At 33.3% G+C, this 24,310-nt stretch overlaps 1 protein-coding gene across 2 annotated transcripts in view; it reads left to right on the forward strand.

Annotated features, from left to right (window-relative positions):
* Positions 1-24,310, forward strand: part of RNF19A (ring finger protein 19A, RBR E3 ubiquitin protein ligase) — a 51,721-nt gene that overhangs the window by 21,670 nt on the left and 5,741 nt on the right. For both annotated transcript variants that reach the window (XM_076005125.1, XM_012762024.2), the window contains 6 exons: positions 1,614-2,378; positions 12,600-12,808; positions 17,948-18,092; positions 19,070-19,232; positions 22,287-22,401; positions 22,902-23,063. In XM_076005125.1, coding sequence (XP_075861240.1) covers positions 1,705-2,378; positions 12,600-12,808; positions 17,948-18,092; positions 19,070-19,232; positions 22,287-22,401; positions 22,902-23,063 — 1,468 coding nt within the window. In that variant the 5' untranslated portion in view covers positions 1,614-1,704. The remainder of the gene's footprint in view (positions 1-1,613; positions 2,379-12,599; positions 12,809-17,947; positions 18,093-19,069; positions 19,233-22,286; positions 22,402-22,901; positions 23,064-24,310) is intronic.

Below are 24,310 nucleotides of genomic sequence, written 5' to 3' on the forward strand. Positions count from 1 at the left end.
TGTACATTCATTTCTCTTGTACACTTATTTCTAGGAGTAAAATTGCTGGATAAGAGGATATCTGTTTGGTCCAATTTGGTAGATATTGTTAAAATAGTTTTCCAAAGGAGTTGTGCTATTTTATCCTCCCACCAGTACTATGAGAGTTTCTATTCCTCAGTGTTCTTGCTAATACTTAGAAATGTCAGTCTTAATTTTAGGCATTCTACTGGATGTGTAGTGGTCTCTCAATGTGGCTTTAATATGTTTTTTTCCTGATAACTGATGATGTTGAAAACTTTTTCATATCCTTTTGTGAAATGCCTGTTAAGTCCCCTGCCTGTGTTTTTATTTTGTCTACTTATTGATTTGTAAGTGTTCTTTACATATTCTGGATAGTGTTCCTTTATTAGTTATATATGGCAAATGTCTTCTCCCATGCCCTCAATACTGTCTTTTGATTTTATTATAGTCCAATTTATCAGTCCTTTTAGTACTTTTCTGTGTTCTGTTTAAGAACTCTTTTCATTGCAATATTCTCTTGTGTTGTCTCCTAGAAGAAGCTTTATGGTTTTACTTTTTGTATTTAGATCAATGAACCATCTGTGATTGATTTTTTTAATTCTTTTTTTGAGACAGGGTTTCACTTTGTTGCCCAAAACTAGAGTGCAGTGGCATCATCATAGCTCACTGCAACCTTAAACTCCTGGGTTCAAACAATCCCTCTGCCTCAGCCTCCTGAGTAGCTGGGAGCATGTACCACCATGCCTGGTTAATTTCTTTATTTCTTGTGTAGAGATGCGATCTTGCTGTGTTGTTCTCGTCTTGAACTCCTTGGCCTCAAGTGATGCTTCTGCATTAACCTCCCAAAGTGCTAGGATTATAGGCATGAGCTACTACATCTACCCTGGAGTCAGTTTTTATGCATGGATGAGCCATAGGTTAAGTTCCTTTTCTTTTCTCAGATGGGTAACCAGTAGATATAGTACTGCTTTTTTTAAGGCCATTCTTAGCACTCAGCAATGTTACCTTTGTTATAAATAAAATATCTCATGTATATGGGACTTTTTTCTGGACTATGTTCTATTCTATTGGTCTTTGTATCCATCCTTGTAACATACCACACTGTCTTAATTACTCCAACTTTATAGTAAGTCCGTATATCTGGCAGTCTAAGAACTCTCTCCTTCTTTCTTCTGCAAGATTGTGTAAGCTAGTCTTAGCCCTTTGTATTTAAATGTGTATTTTATTGTCAGTTAAAAACAAGAACATCAATGCTGTATGTGAAAACCAAAAAAAAAAAATTAAATTAAAAACAGGAACAAAATCTCCTAAAGGCAGTGAGGAGTCATTGAAGTCAGAGCAATAATGATCAGAAGGTTTATCTAAGATTTTAAAAATGATTAGGTCAGCTCAAATCTAGAGAATGTTACTAAGATTAAAGAATGTCCTCATTGCTATTTCAACATTAGTTTTATATTCTCTTGTAGAATATAAAATTGGCCTTATTTTTTAAGAAAATACTAATGGTTAAAGAACATAATTATTTGAAATTTCATAGTAAGTTTGTAAGTTTATAAAAATATGCAAACTAAAAATACAATTAAATTAATTTGTTTTTTTTTTTTTTTCAGAACATCTATGATAGCAGTCTTTAAGTTGAACTTTTCAAGAATTCAACTGAAAGAACCATGTAGGATTTCCTTACATCATGACTTAATCTGAATGCAAGAACAAGAAATAAGTTTTATCTCTAAATATAATGAAGGGCTGTGTATAAACACTGACCCTGACCTAATTTTCATGAACATTTTAGACATGAGTTTACATCGGCAAATGGGTTCAGATCGAGATCTTCAGTCTTCTGCTTCATCTGTGAGCTTGCCTTCAGTCAAAAAGGCACCCAAAAAAAGAAGAATTTCAATAGGCTCTCTGTTTCGGAGGAAAAAGGATAACAAACGTAAATCAAGAGAGCTAAATGGTGGGGTGGATGGAATTGCAAGTATTGAAAGTATACATTCTGAAATGTGTACTGATAAGAACTCTATTTTCTCTACAAATACCTCTTCTGACAATGGATTAACTTCTATCAGCAAGCAAATTGGAGACTTCATAGAGTGCCCTTTGTGCCTTTTGCGGCATTCTAAAGACAGATTTCCTGATATAATGACTTGTCATCACAGATCTTGTGTGGATTGCTTACGACAATATCTAAGGATAGAAATCTCTGAAAGTAGAGTTAATATCAGTTGCCCAGAATGTACTGAACGATTTAATCCTCATGATATTCGCTTGATATTAAGTGATGATGTCTTGATGGAAAAATACGAAGAATTTATGCTTAGACGGTGGCTTGTTGCAGATCCTGATTGTAGGTGGTGCCCAGCTCCAGATTGTGGGTAAGAAAATATTGTTTGATTTCTTGGGGTAATTTTTTTTCTCTGTGGGTAAAATAAGAATGTGCTGTTAGTCAAAAGAAAAATCTTAACATGCCAGAGAATGTATTCAATAGACAAACATGTTGAGTGCATATCCTGTGTCAGGCATTACATTGTCTCTGTATTACATATTCACTTAAGAGCATTTTTGGAAGAAAAGGGTAAGGTGCTAGAATACAGGATCTAGTTGTCATACAAAATTAGCTTTCCCCACCCATATGGAGAATTTTTATTTTGGAATAAAAGGTGAAATGATCTGGGTTGTTTGTGGTGAGGGAGTTATTTGTGGTCATAAACTTAAATGACCCTTTTAAAAGGTACCTTAACATGTATGTAATGTGCTCATATTGATATACATAAATATTTGCTAGTCTCAAGATCTAGGGACTATGTAATATTTCATTTGCCTCAAATTTTTGAATTATAAATACCATTTTCTCAACATTTAAAATAAAATAATTTTGTTTACATATTTGATTATTATTAATAGCAGCCCCATTTGTAGAACATTTATTATGTACAGTTGTCAGAACTAAGGAAAAAACAGTCATAACCTCTTTAAGATTAGGAAAAGCCACAAACAATGTGATTTAGTAAACCAGATATTATAAATAAGAGTGGAAAAACCCAGAATTTCCAAGATTCTCTTGGTATAATCTCAGAAGCAAGGCTGAGATGTGAGATTAATCTGTGAAATTACAATTTCAGGACTCAGATTACCTGAATTCAATCTACTATTAAAAGCTTGTTGGGTAGTGAATTATCAGATTACATCTAACCTGTATTCCATAATTTAAATGAGAAAAGTAATGTTTCCAGACTGTGCAAATCCCACTTTTCCCAGTTACCACTAGCACTTAATCATCCACCAAAGATTTCTGCATAGTATATAGCATTAAAAAGTTACCTAATTAGTATTTTATGGATTCATTAGTTGTCTTTGGACTCAGTGATACTATTCAGTATCAGATTTGAATTATACTGCAGGTAATTTGTACTATAGCATAAATAAACAACAAAATGATATGTAAAGTTACTATCTAAACTGAACCCAAGGTTAGCTGTGCTTCCAGGTGTAATGGCAGAAGCAAACTTTGGGACTCAGATGCATGAAAGGCTAAATTCTCAAGAAAAATATGGGAAGAAAATAAGGTTAACAAATAATAATTTTAAATAACTTGAGCAGGAAACAGTATTCTGCCAGAAAAACAGCTTAGATATGATTGTATCACTTGATCCCATGGACCCCTGCATAGCATTTTCACTGGTGTAAGTCATACTCTTGAAATTAGAGTAGATTTCAAGTTGGATAGCAAATTTAAGGTTTAAAATTTTGTAAGTAATTATAGCAAATACTCTAATAGGAAGAGTTCAAATACTGAAGAATATGCCTATGTTATGGTTTATCTGGAGAAAGAGTATGGTTTTCTACCTGTCTTGCATAAACCCCAGGGTGCAAAAGGTGCTTTATGAATTCCTCTAAATGTTTAATAGCTTTTTAAACAAATCTGAAATGATGGAACAAAGAAAAAGGAGGATTAAGTTTCAGAATTTGCAGCCGAGAGAGATTAACACAATAAATCCAGGGGCGCATAAACTTTCTGGCTGCTAAAGAGCTGTATATTGTCTTGTGCTGGGTTTATTAATCACATCAGCATAATGGATAGTCACCACTATCCACCTAATAGAAAACCAGACTTCTCTTCTGGCTGAAACAGATTATAATTTGTAAAGATTGATTTTAGGGGAAGTATCTCAAACCAACTGGAAAAGGATTGATTGTTCAACATAAATTGTGAAAATTAATTATTTGAGGGGGAAAATTAGATTGTCACCACACATAATAAATTAAAATCATAACAGATTACAGAGGTAAGTTATGTAAATAAAAGGGGAAAAGTTAGACTGAAAGAATGAATGATGAGCTCTGTGGTCCCCAACCACCAGGCCACAGAGCTCTGTTACACCCCCCAATCCCCCAACCGTGGAAAAATTGTCTTCCGTAAAACCATTCAGTTGGGGACCAGTCGGTTGGGGACCACTGGCATTAGCTCACTTGCTGCCACTTTATCTATTAAAATTGTGGGCAACATAGCAAGACCCACCCCATCGCTGCAAAAAATTTTTTAAAAATTAATTAGGTATGGTAGCGTGAACCTGTCATCCTAGCTACTCAGGAGGCTGAAATGGGAGGATCACTTGAGCCAAGGAGTTTGAGGCTACAGTGAGCCATGATCGTGATACTGCACTCCAGCCTGGATTATAGAGCAAGACCCTGTCTGTAACACACACACACACATACACACACACACATTTACTCTACAACTGAGAAATTCAATTCTTAGTTGTAGAGAAGCTCTTGTGTGCCAGGAGGAGATATGTTTAGGAATGTTCATAATAACAAATAAGTAAACACAAATGTTCCTTAACAATAGAATAGATAAATACATTTAGTTTATTAGTTACCTCTTGAGAGCTAGAGGAGAGAATGTGAACTTCAAGCAAGAGGCAACCAAGGAACTGCTAACGCCACTAATAAATAAGATAACAATAGGTTCTGATTTCCAGTTCATGCTTATTGTACTTGTGTGATTTTTAATAGCATTACCTTTCTCATGTTCCAGTTTAGGTTGTGGATTAATATGATCACCCTACTGATAATATTCTTGTGTGGTAGATAAAGGAGTATTCATTTTATTATTCTGTATAAACACTTACATGCGATAGTTCTTAGTAAAATTAAAAATTTTTAGAAACTCACACTTTGGGATATTCTGGCATATTTTCTTCTCATTAAGACTTCATTATTAAAAAGTAAAATGACTCAGTATTCTAAATATTTTGAGAAGATAAACATTAACTCAAGTATAAAATATAAAATAATAGCAACACCTACTTTAACAGAGTTGTTAGGAAAATAACCACTTGACTATTACATAAATTGGATGAGGAATCATTCTTGATTAATTTGGCTCTACATTAATTTTTGGTGGTGTTGGTTGTCATTAGTCTTACCCACAAAGGACAGAAAACATGTTACAGGGATTGATTATGTTTATGTATTTTCATTTATATTTTGTTTATGCTGGCTTTCTAGGTTGTTAAGAGCATATTTAATATACTTAGTGATGTTACAGGTTTTATGGTTGTGTTACATAGAAAACATCACCCAATAACATAAAATTTGTATATTTGCTTTGAAAATATAGAATACTATATGAGACTTCACTAAGTTAGTTTTACTTATCAAGAACATGTACAGACATGATTTTGAATCCCTTGAGTTAGATCTTTAATGTTATTACTTGTAAAATTCCTAATACACAGTAAGCTTCTCATAGCTGTTATTTATTATTCCTTATCTTTAGAAATAAGTCATTCAGATATTTAATGCACCTATGTGCCAGGTACTAGAGATTATTAAATGAACAAAAGACGAAAATCTCTGCCTTCTTGGAGCTTATTAAAACCTTTGGAACCCACAGAGGGATATTTTTTTATTAAAACTTTATGTATTATTTAAATCTGGCACAAGCAATATTAGTAAATATCTGAATATTTGGCAGTCATTCTTAGAAATGTTTAGCCATAGTACTAGGGCCACAGGGATATATTTAATAACCCCTTTCATTGTACAATACACTGGAAAGATTTTTTTCCCATAAATGTTAGGTGTGTAATTAAGAATTCTTCCTCTTGCATTTGATATTTATCAATATGGCCATTTTCTGTATCTGACATTAATTTTACTTAAACATGTAGTATAACACACCTTGAGAAATACTGTCCTTACCTCAGAGTAGAAAAGAGAATTACCTGACCTGGTTTCTATTTGAGATCTCTTGGGGTTTCTGACCTAATATTCTTTCTACTCTTCTGAGGGCTAGGGTAGATTAAGCCTGTTTAAAGCAAAATGTTTCTAAAAACCTCTCTTGAGAAGTGGCCCAAAGGACCAAATCTGACTGCTGTGATTTATCCAGAGTGAGGCTACCTAGCCTGCTTTTAAGACATGCCAGTCATCATAGGTTGAGAGAAAAATCTGGCCATGGCTTGGGAGAAAAATTTGGGTGAGAGACCCCAGTGTAAAAGGAGGAGAAGCATAGACGCTATCTTGGGTAAAAAATATCTGATTACCTTCTGCCTTTGAAGCCTAGTTTGTGCATTGTCTAGGCAAATAGTAAAATGTTGGCGTTTTAGTTTCTATCATCATGTGTTTCACTTGGCTGAGGCCACCCTATTACCAGCATGCATTATTCCTGTTATCTTGTGAGTGCTTCTGACTTGGCTGGGGAGCTTTGAATATACAGGAGCACTTATTATACTAGAATGTAATTAATGACTTAATGTCTGTGACCCCTTGAAGAGCAAAAAAAAAAAAAAAAAAAAAAAAAAAAAGGTGGTTTTTTGTGTGTGTGTCTGTGTGTGGTAACCACTGGTTAACCACCATGCTCAATTAAAAATTGTTGAATGAACCAATCTGACTATATGCCAGTAACTTAAGTCGTATACCTTGGGGTAATGTGATCAGCTGTAATCAAGTTCATGTAGCTTCACGCTGGTTTACTATGACATTTAAATGGCTGTCAATAATAACTTATTCTGGTGGAGAATACTATTCTTAATGGATAAAAAATAAATGGGGCCATAGTCTTGGGGACTAAAGAACATATATTTTTAGAATTCTAATTTCTATAGGACTCTCATTCCTATTTGACAAAGAAGGGTTTTAGCTATACTCTGACCATCTTTATTCTTCTCATTTTTTAATCAAAATCTTTATTGGGACTGTCTTATTTTTCTTAGAATCATATTTCATTTTAGGTGTGTTTTTCCCCACCTTATTTGTTAATTCATTACGAATTTGTTCTAGGTGGAATATACCACCCTGGTTGGTATCCCTTACTTCCTCAGATGTTTTTGATAGTGTGATTTGTAAAACACTGGTACTTTGAAACTCTCCCAGGAAATAAATGTCATGGTCAAATAAATATAGGAAATACTGCTGACTGTATATACTGAACATGTTAAAAATTCTTTTGGCAACCCTATAGTAAAAAATGAGCAATAAGCCACTTTAATTTTGCTTAGCATTTTTCTAACTTGACCACTGAGTCCGTTCTTAGTATGGATCACTTCTTATTAATAGCAATCCAGTGAACAGAAGATACTTTTAGAAAGCCTGCCCTATTTCAATTCCTATTCCCCCTTTCATCCTGTCCTTCCACTCGTGCTAAATAGAAAGGTTTAAGCATTTCAAGTATAGTACCTAGAGACTTTCTGCTGAAGTATAGAGAAGGAAGGTAGGGCTTGAATTAAATATTGGACAGTTGAAGGAAATGGAGCTATTTGCTATACCAAGACTTGAGTGTCTTTAAACCAGAGATATTTAGTTAGTTAACCACTATTATTCAGTTATTTCTGAGTTATTTCTGTGATCTTCTGCTGAGCCCGTTCTTTGTCTAAATAACACCTATTGCACTAAAGCAGAGAGATTCCTGAAATTTTCTGTAAAGCAAGTGTTTTAATTTAGTTTTACCATTTACTTCAATTATAATTTCAGACCTGTTTTCCAGTAGAAAATAAATTTGGCTCCCACATAATAAAAATCTTTTTTAAGAGACCTAACATTCTGTTTTCAATTCCTTGATATGTTACAGATTGTATCTAATACACTTGTTCTTAAAATTAAATACCTATTGAACATGAAAGGCTTTACATAGTAAGCACTCAAGAATTGTTGGCAGAAGAAAATACTAGATTAACTTCTAGTTAATCAAGTTAATCAAAATGTACCTGAAAATATTTGTCAGTATTATTAAAGATAATCCTGTTTTTCTTTAGAATTTGCAGATTCAGTAGACTTGAATGTTTAGTCCTGAGGGTAGGATATCTTAGTTTTTTCATTAAAAAAATAGTGAGAAGTAGCATAAAATAAGTTTGATATACTTTATCTCTAACATTTGAGTGCATATAATGTGCCATGAACTAAACTCTCTTTCTCCACCTCTTTAACCTTACCTCTCCTTTCTCCTCTTCCTCTCTCCCTCTCTTTCTCCTACCCCAGACACTACAAACATTGTCTTATTTAAATCTCACAACTCTTTTTATTATTATATCCTAATTTGGGGAATGCATTTTGACCAAATGCCAAGTGGTCAAATGTTAAATCAATATTCCTCCAAGACCAGAGTCACATATCACCATCATGTTATGATAAACTTTTGGGATAGAAGAATAGATGGAAATTTTTACTTTAAAAAATAATTTAAAAAAATTAGCAATCAAATAGTAAATGTTTGACATGATAGTAATTTCCCTATAATATCCCTACTCTTGTTCATAGCAGAATATATAATTCAGGGTAAAGTTTTGTAGTAATATAGTTTATAGGAGGAACAGTATTTACCATACAGTATTTGGATAAATCTCAAAAATCTTGTTCTCTATAAGCATTTTCAATAAGCTTAAGTCTCTAGACTCAATATCATAAGGAATTATTATCTTAAAGCAATTTACAAAGTTGTTTTGAACTTTCATTATTGAGAAGAAAATGTGTTTTAGGGCTCCAGTTTTCTCTCAGTTTTCTTGCCGTATACCTTTCTGTTTTTATGGATATTGTGCCAGATTTGGGAACTTGTCGTGAAATTTTTAAAGGGCATGTTTAAAGCACATTCTGCTTTTATGCTTTTAATTCTTATTCTCAAGATTTAAGGAGTTCCCCAATAGGACTTTTGTTTTGTTTTAAGACTCATAGTCTAAATCATTAATTAAAAATTAGGTCAATTCTTAGAAGTTTTATTTAGTGATAATACTGGTATACTGAACAATCTCTACAAAGGTTAGAATTATCTAATTTCTATTACTCTACCTCATATTTTTAGAAATATTTATTTGCTCATTAAGGATATGTTCTTCCTAAATTTATCTAGTTAAGGCACTCTCAGTGTTCATATTAACTCTAAATCTGTTTCCCTAGGTAATTATTTGAAAGTTAAACTTGTACTTGAATTTTGCTTTTACAGTCATCACTGAAGATTATAGCATTTTATTCTTGCAACATAATGTACATTAATACTTCAGCTATCTGGTATAATTTCACTATATAAAAAATATCTACTCTAAGTTATGTCTGGAATGCCAGTGTTTATCCTAAAATGAGTATTTAAATGTTAATATTCAATCCAAATGACAAACATCATTTATATTATTGATGTAGAAATGATAGTAACTTGTGTGATCACATGGTCATTAGTAGTGAACAAGTGCAGGGGTACTAGAAATGTCATCGAAGCAGTCATTTGCTAATTTGGCCTTCTAAAACACCAAGGCCAAAACTGATGATGATTTTGACTGAATACTGAGGCTAAGCCAAACTTCAGTGAATTCGTATTTTATGTATGGAAAACTTGGTTTGTAGGGAGATTGTGTAACTTACATAAAATTACACAAATAAATAAATAATTTGGACCAGCTAGCCTGAAATGAACCTCTTCTGCCTTAGTAAATTATGATCAACTTCAGAAAATAGTTGGTTTTGCATTGTCCCCTGCATACACAAATTTCCCCATTCTGCTCCCCTTCTCTTCCCCTCCTCCCTCCCTTCAGTAAAAGGTAGGTTAAAGAAGAGGTTTAGAAGAGAATGCCATTTTCTTTTCACTGAAATTACTGTTTTAAATGACTTTATTTTAGATCATAGATACTTTAGATAATAACTTTGATAGAAAATAAAAGTATAGGATCTTTTTTTCTGGGACTGCAGTGAGTAAGCTCTCTTGGAAATCTTAATGCTCAGGAAAATGAAGCTATACCAAATTACCCAATGTTGATATAAATTGCCTTTAATTCAGTCCTGTTTGAATGTATCTATGATAGAGAATGGTAATTTGATTCAATCCTGTTTGAACATATCTATGATAGAGAATGGTAATTTGATTCAATCCTGTTTGAACATATCTATGATAGAGAATGGTAATTTGATTCAATCCTGTTTGAACATATCTATGATAGAGAATGGTACTTAGAGACTTGGTCTGTCAGAAATAAAATGGAATTTGAGATGTAAAGTTTAAGTTTGAAGGGTGAGGTACTAAGGGAGCAACAGGTAATGAAGGAACTCCCTGACTCTTAAAATCTTGCATAATTTTATAGATTATCTTGAAATTTAATACAATCTCAGTTACAGTTATTTAACTTTTATTGCCAGTAACCAGAAAAGCCCTGAAAACTCGCCTAAATTTCTAGGCAAAAGGAAATGTTTGGTATTTACAAAAGCTTCTTATACACAGGTAAGATTTGTGTGTTGCTGTTTTCAAAGAGAACTAGCGGCCCAGCGCAGTGGCTCACGTCTGTAATCCTAGCACTCTGAGAGGCCAAGGCAGGCTGCTCATTTGAGCTCACGAGTTCCAGATCAGCCTGAGCAAGAGCGAGACCCCCCCTCTACTAAAAAAAAAAAATAGAAAGAAATTAGCTGGACAACTAAAAATATATATATAAAAAATTAGCCGAGCATGGTGGCGCATGCCTGTAGTCCCAGCTACTCGGGAGGCTGAGGCAGTAGGATCACTTGAGCCCAGGAGTTTGAGGTTGCTGTGAGCTAGGCTGATGCCACAGCACTCCAGCCTGGGCAACAGAGTAAGATTCTAAAAAAAGAGAATTAGAACCTCCTAGAAACTTTTTAATTGAAAGTTTTATTGAGATAATTATAGATTTACATCCAGATATGTGAAATAATTCAGAGAGGTCCTGTGTACCCCTCACACTGTTTGCCTCGGTGGTACCATTTTATAAAGCTATAGAACAGTATCACAACCAGGATATTGACAGAGATACGATCTACCAATCTTAATTAAATTTTACCAGTCTTACTCGTACTTATTTGTGTGTATGTGGTGTGTGTGTGTATTTAGTTGTATAGCATTGTATCATGTGTAGGTTTGTTTATCCACTGCCACAGTCAAGGTACTGAACAGTTCCATCACAACAAAAATCCCTCATGTTACTCTTTTATTACTTCATCTACTTCCCTCTTACTCTCTTACCATCCTAATCCCAGTTCCTAACCCCTGGCAACTACTAATCTGTTTTTCCTTTCTAAAATGTCATTTCAAAATGCTATATAAGTGGAATCATATAGTATGTAACTTTTTGAGATTGATTTCTTTTTTCACTTAGTGTAATTCCTCAGAGCTTATTATGTGTATCAATAATTTTTTCTTTTGTTGATTTTGTATATGCATCATCGTTTGTTGAACCATTTACCTTTGGAAGGACATCTGGGCTTGTTCCAGTTTTTAGCTATTGTGAATAAAGCTGCTGTGAACATTCATGTACAGGTTTTTGTGTGAACATAAACTTTCATTTCTCTAGGATAAATGCCAAAGAGTGTCTATAAGTCAAAAATTGTTAAAGTGTCAGAAATATTAGCTCAGAGAATAGATAATAATAGGTTATTAGGGATAGTCACAAGTCTTCTATTCTCAGTCTTTCTTTTATCTGAAGAAAAACAAAAACAAAACACCTAACTTCTTGATTGAGAAATTCCACTTGGTGTACTTTGGTAGGAGATTGGTACCCAAGGCCACTTTTGCCATGCGTCTTAGAAATAAAAATGTGAGAATTTATTCATGAACACAAGATTATCACATAATTTATAAATTGGTATAGTGTGCCATTAACTGATAGGTGTAGCTTATCCATAATCATTACATTTGTAAATAAGTAATCTTGTTCTTTTAACCTTTCTTTTTTAAAAAATGACAAGTAATTGTAGAAAATCAGAAATGTATAAATACATAAGAAGAAAATTAAAACCCCAATACCACGAAAACCACTGGTAAGGTTTTTGGTGTATTCTAGTCTTTTCTGTGTGTATATAATACTGTACTAATTTAATATAGTTTTTATAAAATTGGGATTAGCCTAAATACAATTTGTTATCCTGCTTGAAAGTTGAAAGGCAAAAGGTAAAAATTGAACTTTTCAAATATTTTAAAGCCATTTATGTCTTCATTTGTAAACTATTAATTTTCCCCCCATTTTTATATTGGTGAGATAAGGCTTATGACTATTAATGCATAAATAGAAAATGTTTTTCAGGAATAAGATTTTAGTTGGACCATTTTTTTACCAAATGAACATCTCTTGCTTTATGTCACATTTTAAATTGTTTTTCTTGTTTTCAAGATATGCTGTGATAGCATTTGGATGTGCCAGCTGTCCAAAATTAACTTGCGGGCGAGAAGGCTGTGGAACAGAGTTTTGCTACCACTGTAAACAGATCTGGCACCCCAACCAGACCTGTGATGCTGCTCGACAAGAGAGAGCCCAGAGTTTACGTTTGAGAACTATACGTTCTTCATCCATTAGTTACAGTCAAGAGTCTGGAGCAGCAGGTATTTATGTCTGATTTTTTTCTAATAAAATAATTAGACGCATATAGAACTCGTTACTTTAATATAAAAAAGTATTCAATTCCTATTTTACTTTCATCTTTCAAAATGATTTATTTTTTAAGTGCATTTCTGTCCCAGAAGCACTCATTCTGTCTTGTGAAGGGAAGTGGTTCTGAGATTGGAAAGATTTTTTTGTCCAACAAAAAGAAAATAAGGAATATCGTGATGATTTGTATAACGATAGCCAAAGATAGTCCAAACTGTTAACTCTATAGTATCTTATGCAAAACTTGGCAAATATTTCTAATAAAATATTAGTTTTAAGTATATTATCTTTAGATTATTTCTAATTGTATAAATATCACAAAATTACAGATTTAAAACAGTATTTATTCTTGGAATCCTCTTCATTTAAATATTTTGTGAAATACATTTTTTACTTAAATTATCTAATCTCAGGAACCAAGGACATAAAAATTATACCTTAGTGGGGAAGACACTAAGAACTTTAAGGTCTTTGGCCAGGAATTTAAAAATTTCCTAGAGATCTCTACATGTACAATGTATGTACCTCATAAATCTCAAAACTGTTTGAAAAATCTGAACATCTTAATGTTCTTTGAATAAAAATTCAAAAAATTAATATTTCTTGTTGACAGGATTTTCATTGTTCATTGGAATTTCAGTCTTTTTTTGAAAAAATGTTTTTCTTGCTGATTGTGACAGAGAAAAACTTGAAAAATACAGAAATTTATTAAGAAAACAGTTTACATTCCTACCAGCAGTGTACTGAGATAGTCATCATGTACTTTATGCTACTAGGAAAAAAGTCTTATTAAACTTTAACACAGAATACTCAACATTTAATACTTTATGTAATATACATGGACTTTCATACTGGTTTACTGACTGACTTGTTTCTGTTTCCTTTCGTGAAGATTGGAGTAGAACTCAATGGTATTAGTAGTAATTTGTAGGTATGGGTCCAGAAGCAATTTAGAGAGGACCTACACTGTCCCCTGAAGAGTCAGCAGTAGCCATTGGGTAGGAAATTATTTCCCTCTCCTATAACTGGAGGGGTGGGTATTTGTTGGTTGCAGAACACACAGTCATACAGAGTAAGAGAAAATGGACTCTCAAATCAGACTCCCGGATTCAAATCCCATATTCTTCACTTATTCTTTGTGTAAGCCTGAGCAAGTTAGTTGCCTCCTCATTAAAATGAAGATACTAACAATTTTTTTGTCTATATGGTTGAAACATTTTCTGGCTCTTAGTAAGTGCTCTGGCTACATGAGGTAGAGAAACTTAGAGAAACCACCATCACCATATATCTGGACCACCAGTAAATAAAAAATGACTGAGAGATGGCTTTTGTTATTTTTTAAAATAAACATAATGATTTAGTTATCAAAATGAATATTGGTATTCCTTAAAGTAGTCATCATGGGATATTTTATGTTTATTTCAGCCCTGTTATGCTGGAATGCCTTATTGGCATAACTTTTAGATTATGTCAATTTAATGTCAGTTTGATTTGACAATTGGAATTCTGAGAATGACCAAGAATTCTTTTAGAGCTAAGTCTAACAGCTAGAGTATTATAACAGGTGAAATCATTGCTTTGGGGTGGATCCAAAGTAAGAGGTCACTCACTATATGATCATGGGAGTGATTTTTTTATATAGAATAGCTTTGAAGATAACTCTGAACAAAACATTGCCAAGTGATTTGAGCCAAACAGTAGCTTTGTCGGAATAAATAATCCCAAGGTGATTATTTTTAAAATAAACTTCAGTTGGAATTTGTTGCATGTTTGTTTAAAAATCTTATCTCATAGTTCTAAAAATTTAAAGTCCATGCACCTACAATGATTCAAAAATCAAAGCTCTCAGAACAAATGTCTCTGTGATAGTTTCTTTTGATGTAATCTATAAAGAATTAAAAATTTGAATTTGGCTTCTCACAGACCTGTGAGAAGAGAAAAAGGAGAGGGAGCTACCATCCAAAATAGTTTTATTAATCAATGTTATTCCAGATATCTTGGTATTCTTCATTTCCCATTATTATGATACATTGAAAAATTGGTTGCACTTTTAATAATAATTGGTTGGTAAAATAATAATATTGATTGGTTGGTTATTTCTTTCTAATCAGTCACTGAAGATAAATGTATGCTTAATTATAAAGGTACATTAAATAATTTATGTCATAATGTTTATGTTTGTCTTAAAGTGGTAACTGTTGCATCCATGTGAGACTCTTATAGCTGCTAGGGGGGTATATGTTCTTGAAGTTGCATTTTAAATGAACCACATTTTTTTATTACTATATTTTTTCCCTTTTATAAAAATATAATATTTAATTGGCTCCCTACCTCCACCCCTATGTCCTCCTACTACCACCCTAAGACATAACCATTGTTAACATTTGAGAACATAGTGTTTTGTAACTTGTTGTTTTTTCTTAGTATGGCAGTGATCCATATTTTAACAGTAAACAGAAATATAGTAATCAAAAAAGACAGAAACTTTGGCAAACTCTTTAAATAGAAGTCTTTTTACTATCAAGGAACTGTGGCTTAACCCTTTGCACTCGCTTGCTTTTTTCTCGATTCCTTTATTCTACTTGGGATTTAATTTTTTAAATACCTCACATTTTACAAAACATCGCAGTAGAATAAAAAACTGGAGTTTCTTTTCATACAAACTTATTTATTTGGATTTTTTTATATTTCAAATTATTGATACATTCAAAAAGTAATTTTAATCTCTATAATTTTTCATGGTGTGATATTTTTTGAAACATTCACCCACACGAAGACCTGGTTTACATTCACATTTCACAAATATAAATCGTCTCTCTTCTTCCTCCTTTGATTTTTCTGTTAGAACAAACAACACAATTTGTGTTTTTTGTTAGGGTGAGGTGTGATTATATGGAGCTTTCCATCTAAACATTGTTCTAAGTTAATGGATAATAATCTATCCCTGGAAGTTAGTGTACCATCTCTGCATTTACATTTTACTTGTCCTTTCATGCTAATGAAAACAAGAAAAGATACTGGAAAAATAGACAACCCCCCCCCCCCCGCGGTGAAACTACGTGACGAGCGTGGCTCGACATACGAGCTGCTACCGATGCTAAGCGTGTCGAGTCACACTTGACATCTGAGTGCAAAGGGTTAATTGACACCTGGGGAATGGGGGATTAGTTGACCATATAATTGGCAAAACAATTTCATTTAGGATTTTTGCATTATGAGAATATTTAGCAAGAAATTATCATCATATAATGTGCACAGTAAATTTTTTTTCTAATTTGTTGGTTTGAGGAAAGAGATAAAGCAAACAAAACAGCCTTTCATTAGCTAATAAGTATACAGAGAATGGGTAATGTGGGTACCGATACATAAAGAGACCTATCAAAAATATATCCCTCATGGTGTTCTCTGACGTGATAGTAGCATATTAAAAGGCTGTTTTTTTGTTTTTAGAACCCTAACAGTAAATGGGGATGTTACCTTTCAGTTTGTTCCATATATTGCATGGATCAGAGCCAAAGTTTGCATGTATTGTATTTACTCCCACCTCTAATTGAGATATCTACTACTTGAAAACACTCTAGAATGAGGAAGTTTATCAATTAACATGCTACTTAAGCAGATAGGATTAGCATTTCTTTAATTTGATGTACTAGATATTGTATCAGGTATAAAAGCCAGCTTTTTTTCATTCATACCCCGGTGTTTAAAATTTTTAATGCAGACTTTTAAGGTTTTGGATCATTTAAATCATGATTTATGGGTATTTTTAATTTTTATATTCTAGTAACTGTCATTTGTCTTGATCTGGTTGCATAGAGTTATCTGTTTACTCAAAATTCCTCAAATTGTTAAAATACTAATTGTGAGCATTGACCAGTTCTTAAGTTAAAAAAACAGCTTTGGCTCTAGAAGAAGTGCTAAGGAAACCTGATAAAACTGGTAAAACACAGGTAAAATTTGACTATAAAACTTGTAGAATGGAGAATAGAATATAGCTGAATGCTTATAATGTAATAAATTGAAACAAATACTTAAATTCAGTCTTTAGCACTATAAATATCAAACTGTCTATGTGTAATTAGAAATATAGCTGGCTAATAGTAACAGTTCAAAATAATTGTAGAGTGAATAAATAAATTAAAAGGACAAAGACAACTAATTAAAAACAGTCATGAGCATAACTAACAGTGGTTGCTTTTATTCTGAAACTGTTTTCCATGTTTTATAGTGTTTATAACTATGTGACTCTTCCTTAATCTCTTACCTCCTCCCTTTTATTCCGGGTACAGATTCTTTGCAAGCTCCATATATCTATTGTATGAAGTAAAATATTGGGAAAATGTTGCTTTTCTAAAGATATCTGTATTGTTATTTTTACAATGCATATAGTTGATACTATTAGTTTATAGTGCTTTGGATATAGTGCTTCAGATTAATATCACATTGTCACTCTCTGTTAGTATTTATTTAATAAAGGGATAGTATATAGAATATCCACACTTCAGTAAAGTGGAGATGGTTAGAAAAGTTCTAGAACAGAAAGTGCCACTCAAAGAAGACGACTTTATGGGATCAGAACAAAGACAAACGTCATGTAGTTCACAATTTGTCTAGAGCTATCCTTAATTTTTCTTTCTCTTTTTATTCTTTTGTTATTTTTTTGTTATTGTTTAACTGCTATGTTTGAAAAATGTTTATATCTTGAAATTTTAATGTCAAATATATTCCCCTTTTTTTATTTTTTTATTTTTATTTATTTATTTTGAGACAGAGTGTCACTTTGTTGCCCAGGTTAGAGTGAGTGCCCTGGCTTCAGCCTAGCTCACAGCAACCTCAAACTCCTGGGCTCAAGCATTCCTACTGCCTCAGCCTCCCAAGTAGCTGGGACTACAGGCATGCGCCACCATGCCTGGCTATTCTCTTTCTCAGAAGGGAAAAAATGCTTTATATACTAAAAACAGAAAGTTAAAGATAACAGTTAGCGAACTGTATACATTGTAAGATTTTTTGGCAGTACTGCAATTGATAATCTACTAGAAATTATTTTTAGACTAGGTTTATATACTTATGAGGTCTCTCTATGTTCCTAATAGCTGATGATATAAAGCCATGTCCACGATGCGCTGCTTATATAATAAAGATGAATGATGGAAGCTGCAATCACATGACATGTGCTGTTTGTGGCTGTGAGTTTTGTTGGTTATGTATGAAAGAAATTTCTGATTTACATTATCTAAGGTAAGTTTATAGAAGGAATTATTTATATGTAAATAAAATTTTATAAGACAAAATAACTCTTTTTGGAGAAAGTGTTATCCTAAGCATTTTCAAACTTGAGATTTATAAAATACTAAAAGTGATTGCTTTTATTCTTGTTGCATATTTTTTTTCTTTTTTCTTGAGACAGGGTCTCACTATGTCACCCAGGCTAGAGTGCAGTGGCATCGTCGTAGCTCACAGTACCTCAAACTCCTGGGCTGATGTGGTCCTGCCTCAGCCTCCTGAGTAGCTGGGACTACAGGCATGTGCCACCACACCTGGCTAATTTTTAAGTTTTTTGTAGAGATAGTCTTGCTGTGTTGCTCAGACTGATCTCAAGCTGCTGGCCTCAAGTGATCCTCCTACCTTGGCCTCCCAAAGTACTAGGATTATAGGCATGAGCCACTGTGCCCAGCCTTGGTACATAAATGTAAAAGGAATCAGATTACTATGCTAGTCATTTGGAATTAATATCTTGTCAAAAATATGAAATGGAGATTTCCTTTTTTGTTTGTTTGTTTGTTTCTGGTTAAACTAGAATGCTAGCATTTAATAATTATGCTAGGTCATAAATATTTCCATTTAATTTTCTCATATATAAATTTCTTCATTCAGGCCACAAAATGAGTTTATGATATAATCAGATAATGCCTAACATAGGGATAAAATAAGCATGTTTTGCATTAATTTTTCTCTTCAGAAACTAACTTAAGGTCTTGATGGTATTGGAGGACTAGGGATAAATTTTTAATGTGAATCACAATTATCAGTATCTTAATATAATTTAATAGTGGACCTTAATTTTTCAGCTTTTAATGAACTCAGAATTCAAAGAAGGGAGGAAAAAACCTAAGTACGGGAGGGTTTTTTAAATAGTAATTGCTTTAGTGTATTGTAGCAATTCGTTGTGGTGATGCTTTACAGCTGTTACTTTATATTATAATTTTTCGTATTAGTCCATCAGGATGTACTTTTTGGGGGAAGAAACCCTGGAGCAGAAAGAAGAAAATATTGTGGCAGCTGGGAACACTTGTTGGTGCTCCTGTAGGAATTGCTTTGATAGCTGGCATTGCTATTCCTGCAATGATTATTGGCATTCCTGTGTATGTGGGCCGTAAGGTAAAATGCATAATTCCTTGTTAGTTCATTATCTTATTCTAAATCTTTAAGTATATTTCTTTAGTATTAATTTTTTGCTTTTTTCTATTTGTTTATTTGTTTTTAGACAAAGGGTATTTTTAGTTTCTTCAATATAAAAGTTACTGTTTTTTCACAAGATAATAAATTTTCAGTGTTTAGTGAGCTTATATATATATATGCATAAAAAGCAAACTTGCTTTAAAATTATCTGATTCTGAAAACTTTAGTACATTTGCAATATAAAACCAAGTTTGAGGGTATATGCATGATATTTTTCTTGCAGATACATCCTTGTGAAGTCAGGTCTGTGAGATCTTTTCAGTAAACGTAGCTAAATAACACATGCCCTCAGGCAAAGAATAATTATGTAATTCTTGAATTAATTCCACTTCAGTTTAAGGGTTTTTTTTCTCTTGGACTACTGCTACTAATAAATATGCTGTTTTGTAGATTATAACAATCTTGTGAAAGTCCAATCACCAGTATTTATTAACGACCACCACTGGTCTGTGATTTATGAATTATAAGCGAGTAATTCTCTTTTAAAGGGTTAATGGGATAATTTATGAAATCCTAAGAAGTTTGCTGCTGTCTAAATTAATAAAATCTCAGAATTCATAAGTAACTTTAGAATTTATCTTATCCCAACCTTATACCCAAAGCAGAACAAAAATTGGAATTTTTAAAAAGGAAACTAATGGTCATCAACCCATGCTGTGTGATAGGTGTTTTATATACTTTGATTCATTTTAACCTTGCAGCCTGGGTATTTTTGACTCTAATTTACGTGTTAGAATATTGAGGTTTAGGTAAGCATGTATGTAATTTATCTTCAGTTACACTGGAAGAAGTAGAGTTGAAATTTGAACCCAGATGCATGAATTCTTTATATAAGTTTCCTGTTAAGTTCATTGGCCATTTGGGAACCTCAGTGATGGGGAATGGACCAGCTGAGGAGGCAGCTTATTCTGTTGTCAAATGGCCATTAATTGTTAGAAAAGTTTTATGCTCAGTCAGAATCTGTTTCCTTTTAAATTGTTTCCTTTAATTCTATTTCTCTGACTTTTGGGACCAAACTCAGGATAAGGTTTATCTTCTTCTATATCACAACCAAATTTTTTTATTCAACATATAATCATAAAAATGCTATATACTATTTTTTAAAAATTAGTTTTGGTACTAATGACATACATAGATATTTATAAACCAAATATTTATTTCAGAAGATATTGAGTGAGTACATCTAAACTTTAAAACATCTGAAATAGATTCATCAGCAGTGAGCTTGAATAAAGAAAAAAAAATCTCAAATAGAATAGCTGATTATAATAATTTTCATGTAGTTATCCAAAGCAAAGCTTTGCTGAACACAAAACTTGTTTATTCACATACTTAGAAAGGAAAGAGAGTGTGTTGTACTGCCCATACCTACAAATAATTTAGAGAGGAGAGATTATTTACCTCATTGTTCAAGTCGTAGGTGCAGTTACAAGTTTCTTTTTTTGAAACGTACGCAAAGGGTTGCAAGCTGATGAATTAGTTTTCCATTGAAACAATGTTCCGTGGTATCTTCCAGCCAGCCCAGGAAAACCTACTAATAGTTAATAGAGTGCCCAAACACTGAGCCTTCATTTACAATAAAAAATAGAAAATGTGGCAAAAAACAGTAAACAGGAAAAATTAAATTGAACTAGAAATAGTGGGTGGGATGATGTGATCGCTGTAATTGAACATTGGTGCTTAAGGTTAAAACATTTTCTGGATGACACCTTTCTCTTGGCAGCATGCCTTTGTCAGTCTGCTCCATTAGTTTGTAGCTTTGGCTTTTCTCTGCTTCAGTGCTGAGTTTCCTAGGAATGGGAGTGGGGAGGAGCAGGGAGGAGCTGCAGTACTGAAGGGAAACAAAAGGTACCTTGGGTAAGGTCTGCTGCTATCTCTGCTTGTACGGACTGTGTAGGGAAGTGAGGAGGCTTATTCTTTGGGAACACAGTCAATGCTGGGAAACAGGATTCTGACTGTGAAGTAGACATGTTCCTGTCCCATGCATGCTTCGCCCATCTCTGACCCCAGCTTCTCCACTGCTTTATATGTCCCATAAGACTCATTGTACTTTACAACCTTCAAAATAACCACATAATAATAGGTTATTTTATTGTCTCATCTGTAATATTGTTTATATGTCAAATATTTTAGAGACTGCTTATACACATTTGAGGGTGTTTTGAATCTGTCTTAAAACAGAGGGGGGGAATATGTTTTATTAGCATGTGCAAACCATGAGAATAAAGATACAAGTTATTTCCCACAAGCCACTTTTTGTGGTGATATATTAAATTCTATTTATTAACACCTATACTGTACAAAGACTCTAAGTAGATCCATTTCCTGTCCTCTGGCAGTCATTATTTATTCTCTTTTTTTCTTTCTCTACCCGTTACTTTGAGATATAAATGGGAGTCCAGAATTTTTAGTCATTTGTTAATATTTGTCTTCATAGAAAGAGATCTGAGAAAAAATTATTCTATTTAATGATATTTGTTTATTAGAAGATGAATTTTTTTTAAAAAGTTTATGGAAACCTCCCCTAGGAGCCAATTTTTACCATTTAGGGAATCTTATTTAGAAATAAACCTGTGGAATGTTAAGCTTCTTAGAAGTATCCTGTTAGTGAAATAGCCAACTGATAACTGTGTTGAAAATAATAGTCCTAATTTCTCCTTTGCTCAATATATGATTATATTACTGTTGAATAAAATTATAAAGACTCCTTTTACTCAAAAATTTTAAAATTAAACACAAAGTAAAATCTGTTAAATCATTGTCTTTTTATGAAAGCAAAGTATTAATAAGGAGCTAATTATTTATAAAAATGTGGTTTAAGAACAATAGTAGGGTTACCTTGAATTAGGACACTCAACTATGAAACTGTATGAGAATCACTTTAAACTTCTAGCAAATGTATGTCTGTTTCATCTAAATATGTAATATATTTTCCCTTTAATCCCCCACCCCCATTTTTATTTTTAATTCAAGATTCATAATCGATATGAAGGCAAGGATGTTTCGAAGCACAAACGGAATTTGGCCATAGCAGGTGGTGTGACATTGTCTGTAATTGTATCTCCAGTAGTAGCTGCAGTGACTGTAGGTAAGAAAATCCTGAAAAATACTGATTACCTCGAATTTTATGGAGTTAAAGTTTTGTGGAAGGAACATTGTGGAAGTGTTATATTTTTGTTAACTATAAGAGAGTTACATTTTTATTTAAGGACAATTTAAGTTGAGCCTATAGAAAATCTCTCATTGGTTAAAAGTGTTATAGACTCAAGAGCCTAGCCTTAGAGTAGCTAATAAATTGTTAATGGTTGTTACCCTTTTGCCCCAAATACAGCACTTAAAAACAAAGTTTATATCTCTTTATCTCTTTTTTTTTTTCCTTCTGTGTGTCACCTAAAAGTCTGGGAGCATTGAATTTGCTTGTGTTCCTTGACAGCTGGATAAATCCACTTTTGGCAAGTGTTCCAGCCAAATTTTTAGAACCCTAGCACTTTTCTCCTATACACCTTCTCTTGAAAAGACTTTCTAAAACTCACATTTCTGTGATGTTTTTTGTTTGTTTTTATAATGACTAATTTAATTCCTCTTTAGGTATTGGTGTTCCTATTATGTTAGCTTATGTCTATGGCGTTGTTCCAATTTCTCTCTGTCGAAGTGGAGGTTGTGGAGTCTCAGCAGGCAATGGAAAAGGAGTCAGGATTGAATTTGATGATGAAAATGATATAAATGTTGGTGGAACTAACACAGCTGTAGGTAAGTCCATTAAGCAAAGGAAGAAAATGTGTTTGTTAATAGTTTAAGTCGGGGGAGACCATAGATAACATGCAAGTCAGAATTTCCATTGCCCTCCTTTTTACTAGGCCTCATAATATTCATCCAGAAGTACATCAGTAAAATGAACTGGCAAGGGAAGGTATATGGATGAAAGAAGGTTGAATAATTCTAGGTAACCTAACCTCTAATGGAAATATAATGTCCTAGAAATCCTAAACTTTTCATCTTAAATTTTGCCTAAAACATAAATCACTAAGAAAGAAAAGGACATAAAGAGAAATACAGCTCATAAAAGAACTACAAATGACCAGTAAATAACTTGAAAATATCTTCAACTTGGTGTTATTTAAAGAAATGTGAATTAGAACAATAGCTAGCAGAGATTAAGGAAAAGGCCTTTATAGACTTCCAGTAGGAGTATAAGTTAAACCTTTTTTAAAAAAAGTGCATGTTCGGCTGGGCGTGGTGGCTCACGCCTGTAATCCTAGCACTCTGGGAGGCTGAGGTGGGTGGGATCATTTGAGCTCAGGAGTTCGAGACCAGCCTGAGCAAGAGCGAGACCCCATCTCTACTATAAATAGAAAGAAATTAGCCAAACAACTAAAAATATATAGAAAAAATTAGCTGGGCATGGTGGCACATGCCTGTAGTCCCAGCTACTTGGGAGGCTGAGACAGGAGGATCGCCTGAGCCCAGGAGTTTGAGGTTGCTGTGAGCCAGGCTGATACCACGACACTCTAGCCCAGGCAACAGAGTTGAGACTCTGTCTCAAAAAGAAAAAAAAAAAGTGCATGTTCTATATTCTGGCAGTCTTGTTATAGAAATTTGCCTTAAGGAGGTAATCAGGCAGATGTATAAAGATAATGTCTACTTCTCTACCTTCTATTATTTCTTGAACTCACCTCAATCAAATTTTTGTCCCTACCATTCCAAAATTTTATCTCTACCATTCACTAGAGCAGTTATCAGTTATCTACCATTCACTAGAGCAGGTAACAGCTTCCATGTTACCAAAGATAGTGGTCAATTCTTGGTCCTCATCTTAATATAACAGTAACCTGACATGGTAGACCGTGCCCTCCTTCTTGCAACATTTCTTTACTTGTCTTCTGGGGATCCACATCTTACCATATCTCCTGGCCACTCCTTCTGTTTCTTTGCTGACTTATTTTCCTCTACTAACCTCTAAATATTTATCTCCTGGGCTCACTTCTCAGACAACTTTT

Source organism: Microcebus murinus, chromosome 7 (genome assembly GCF_040939455.1).
Source record: "Microcebus murinus isolate Inina chromosome 7, M.murinus_Inina_mat1.0, whole genome shotgun sequence".
Lineage (NCBI taxonomy): Eukaryota > Metazoa > Chordata > Mammalia > Primates > Cheirogaleidae > Microcebus > Microcebus murinus.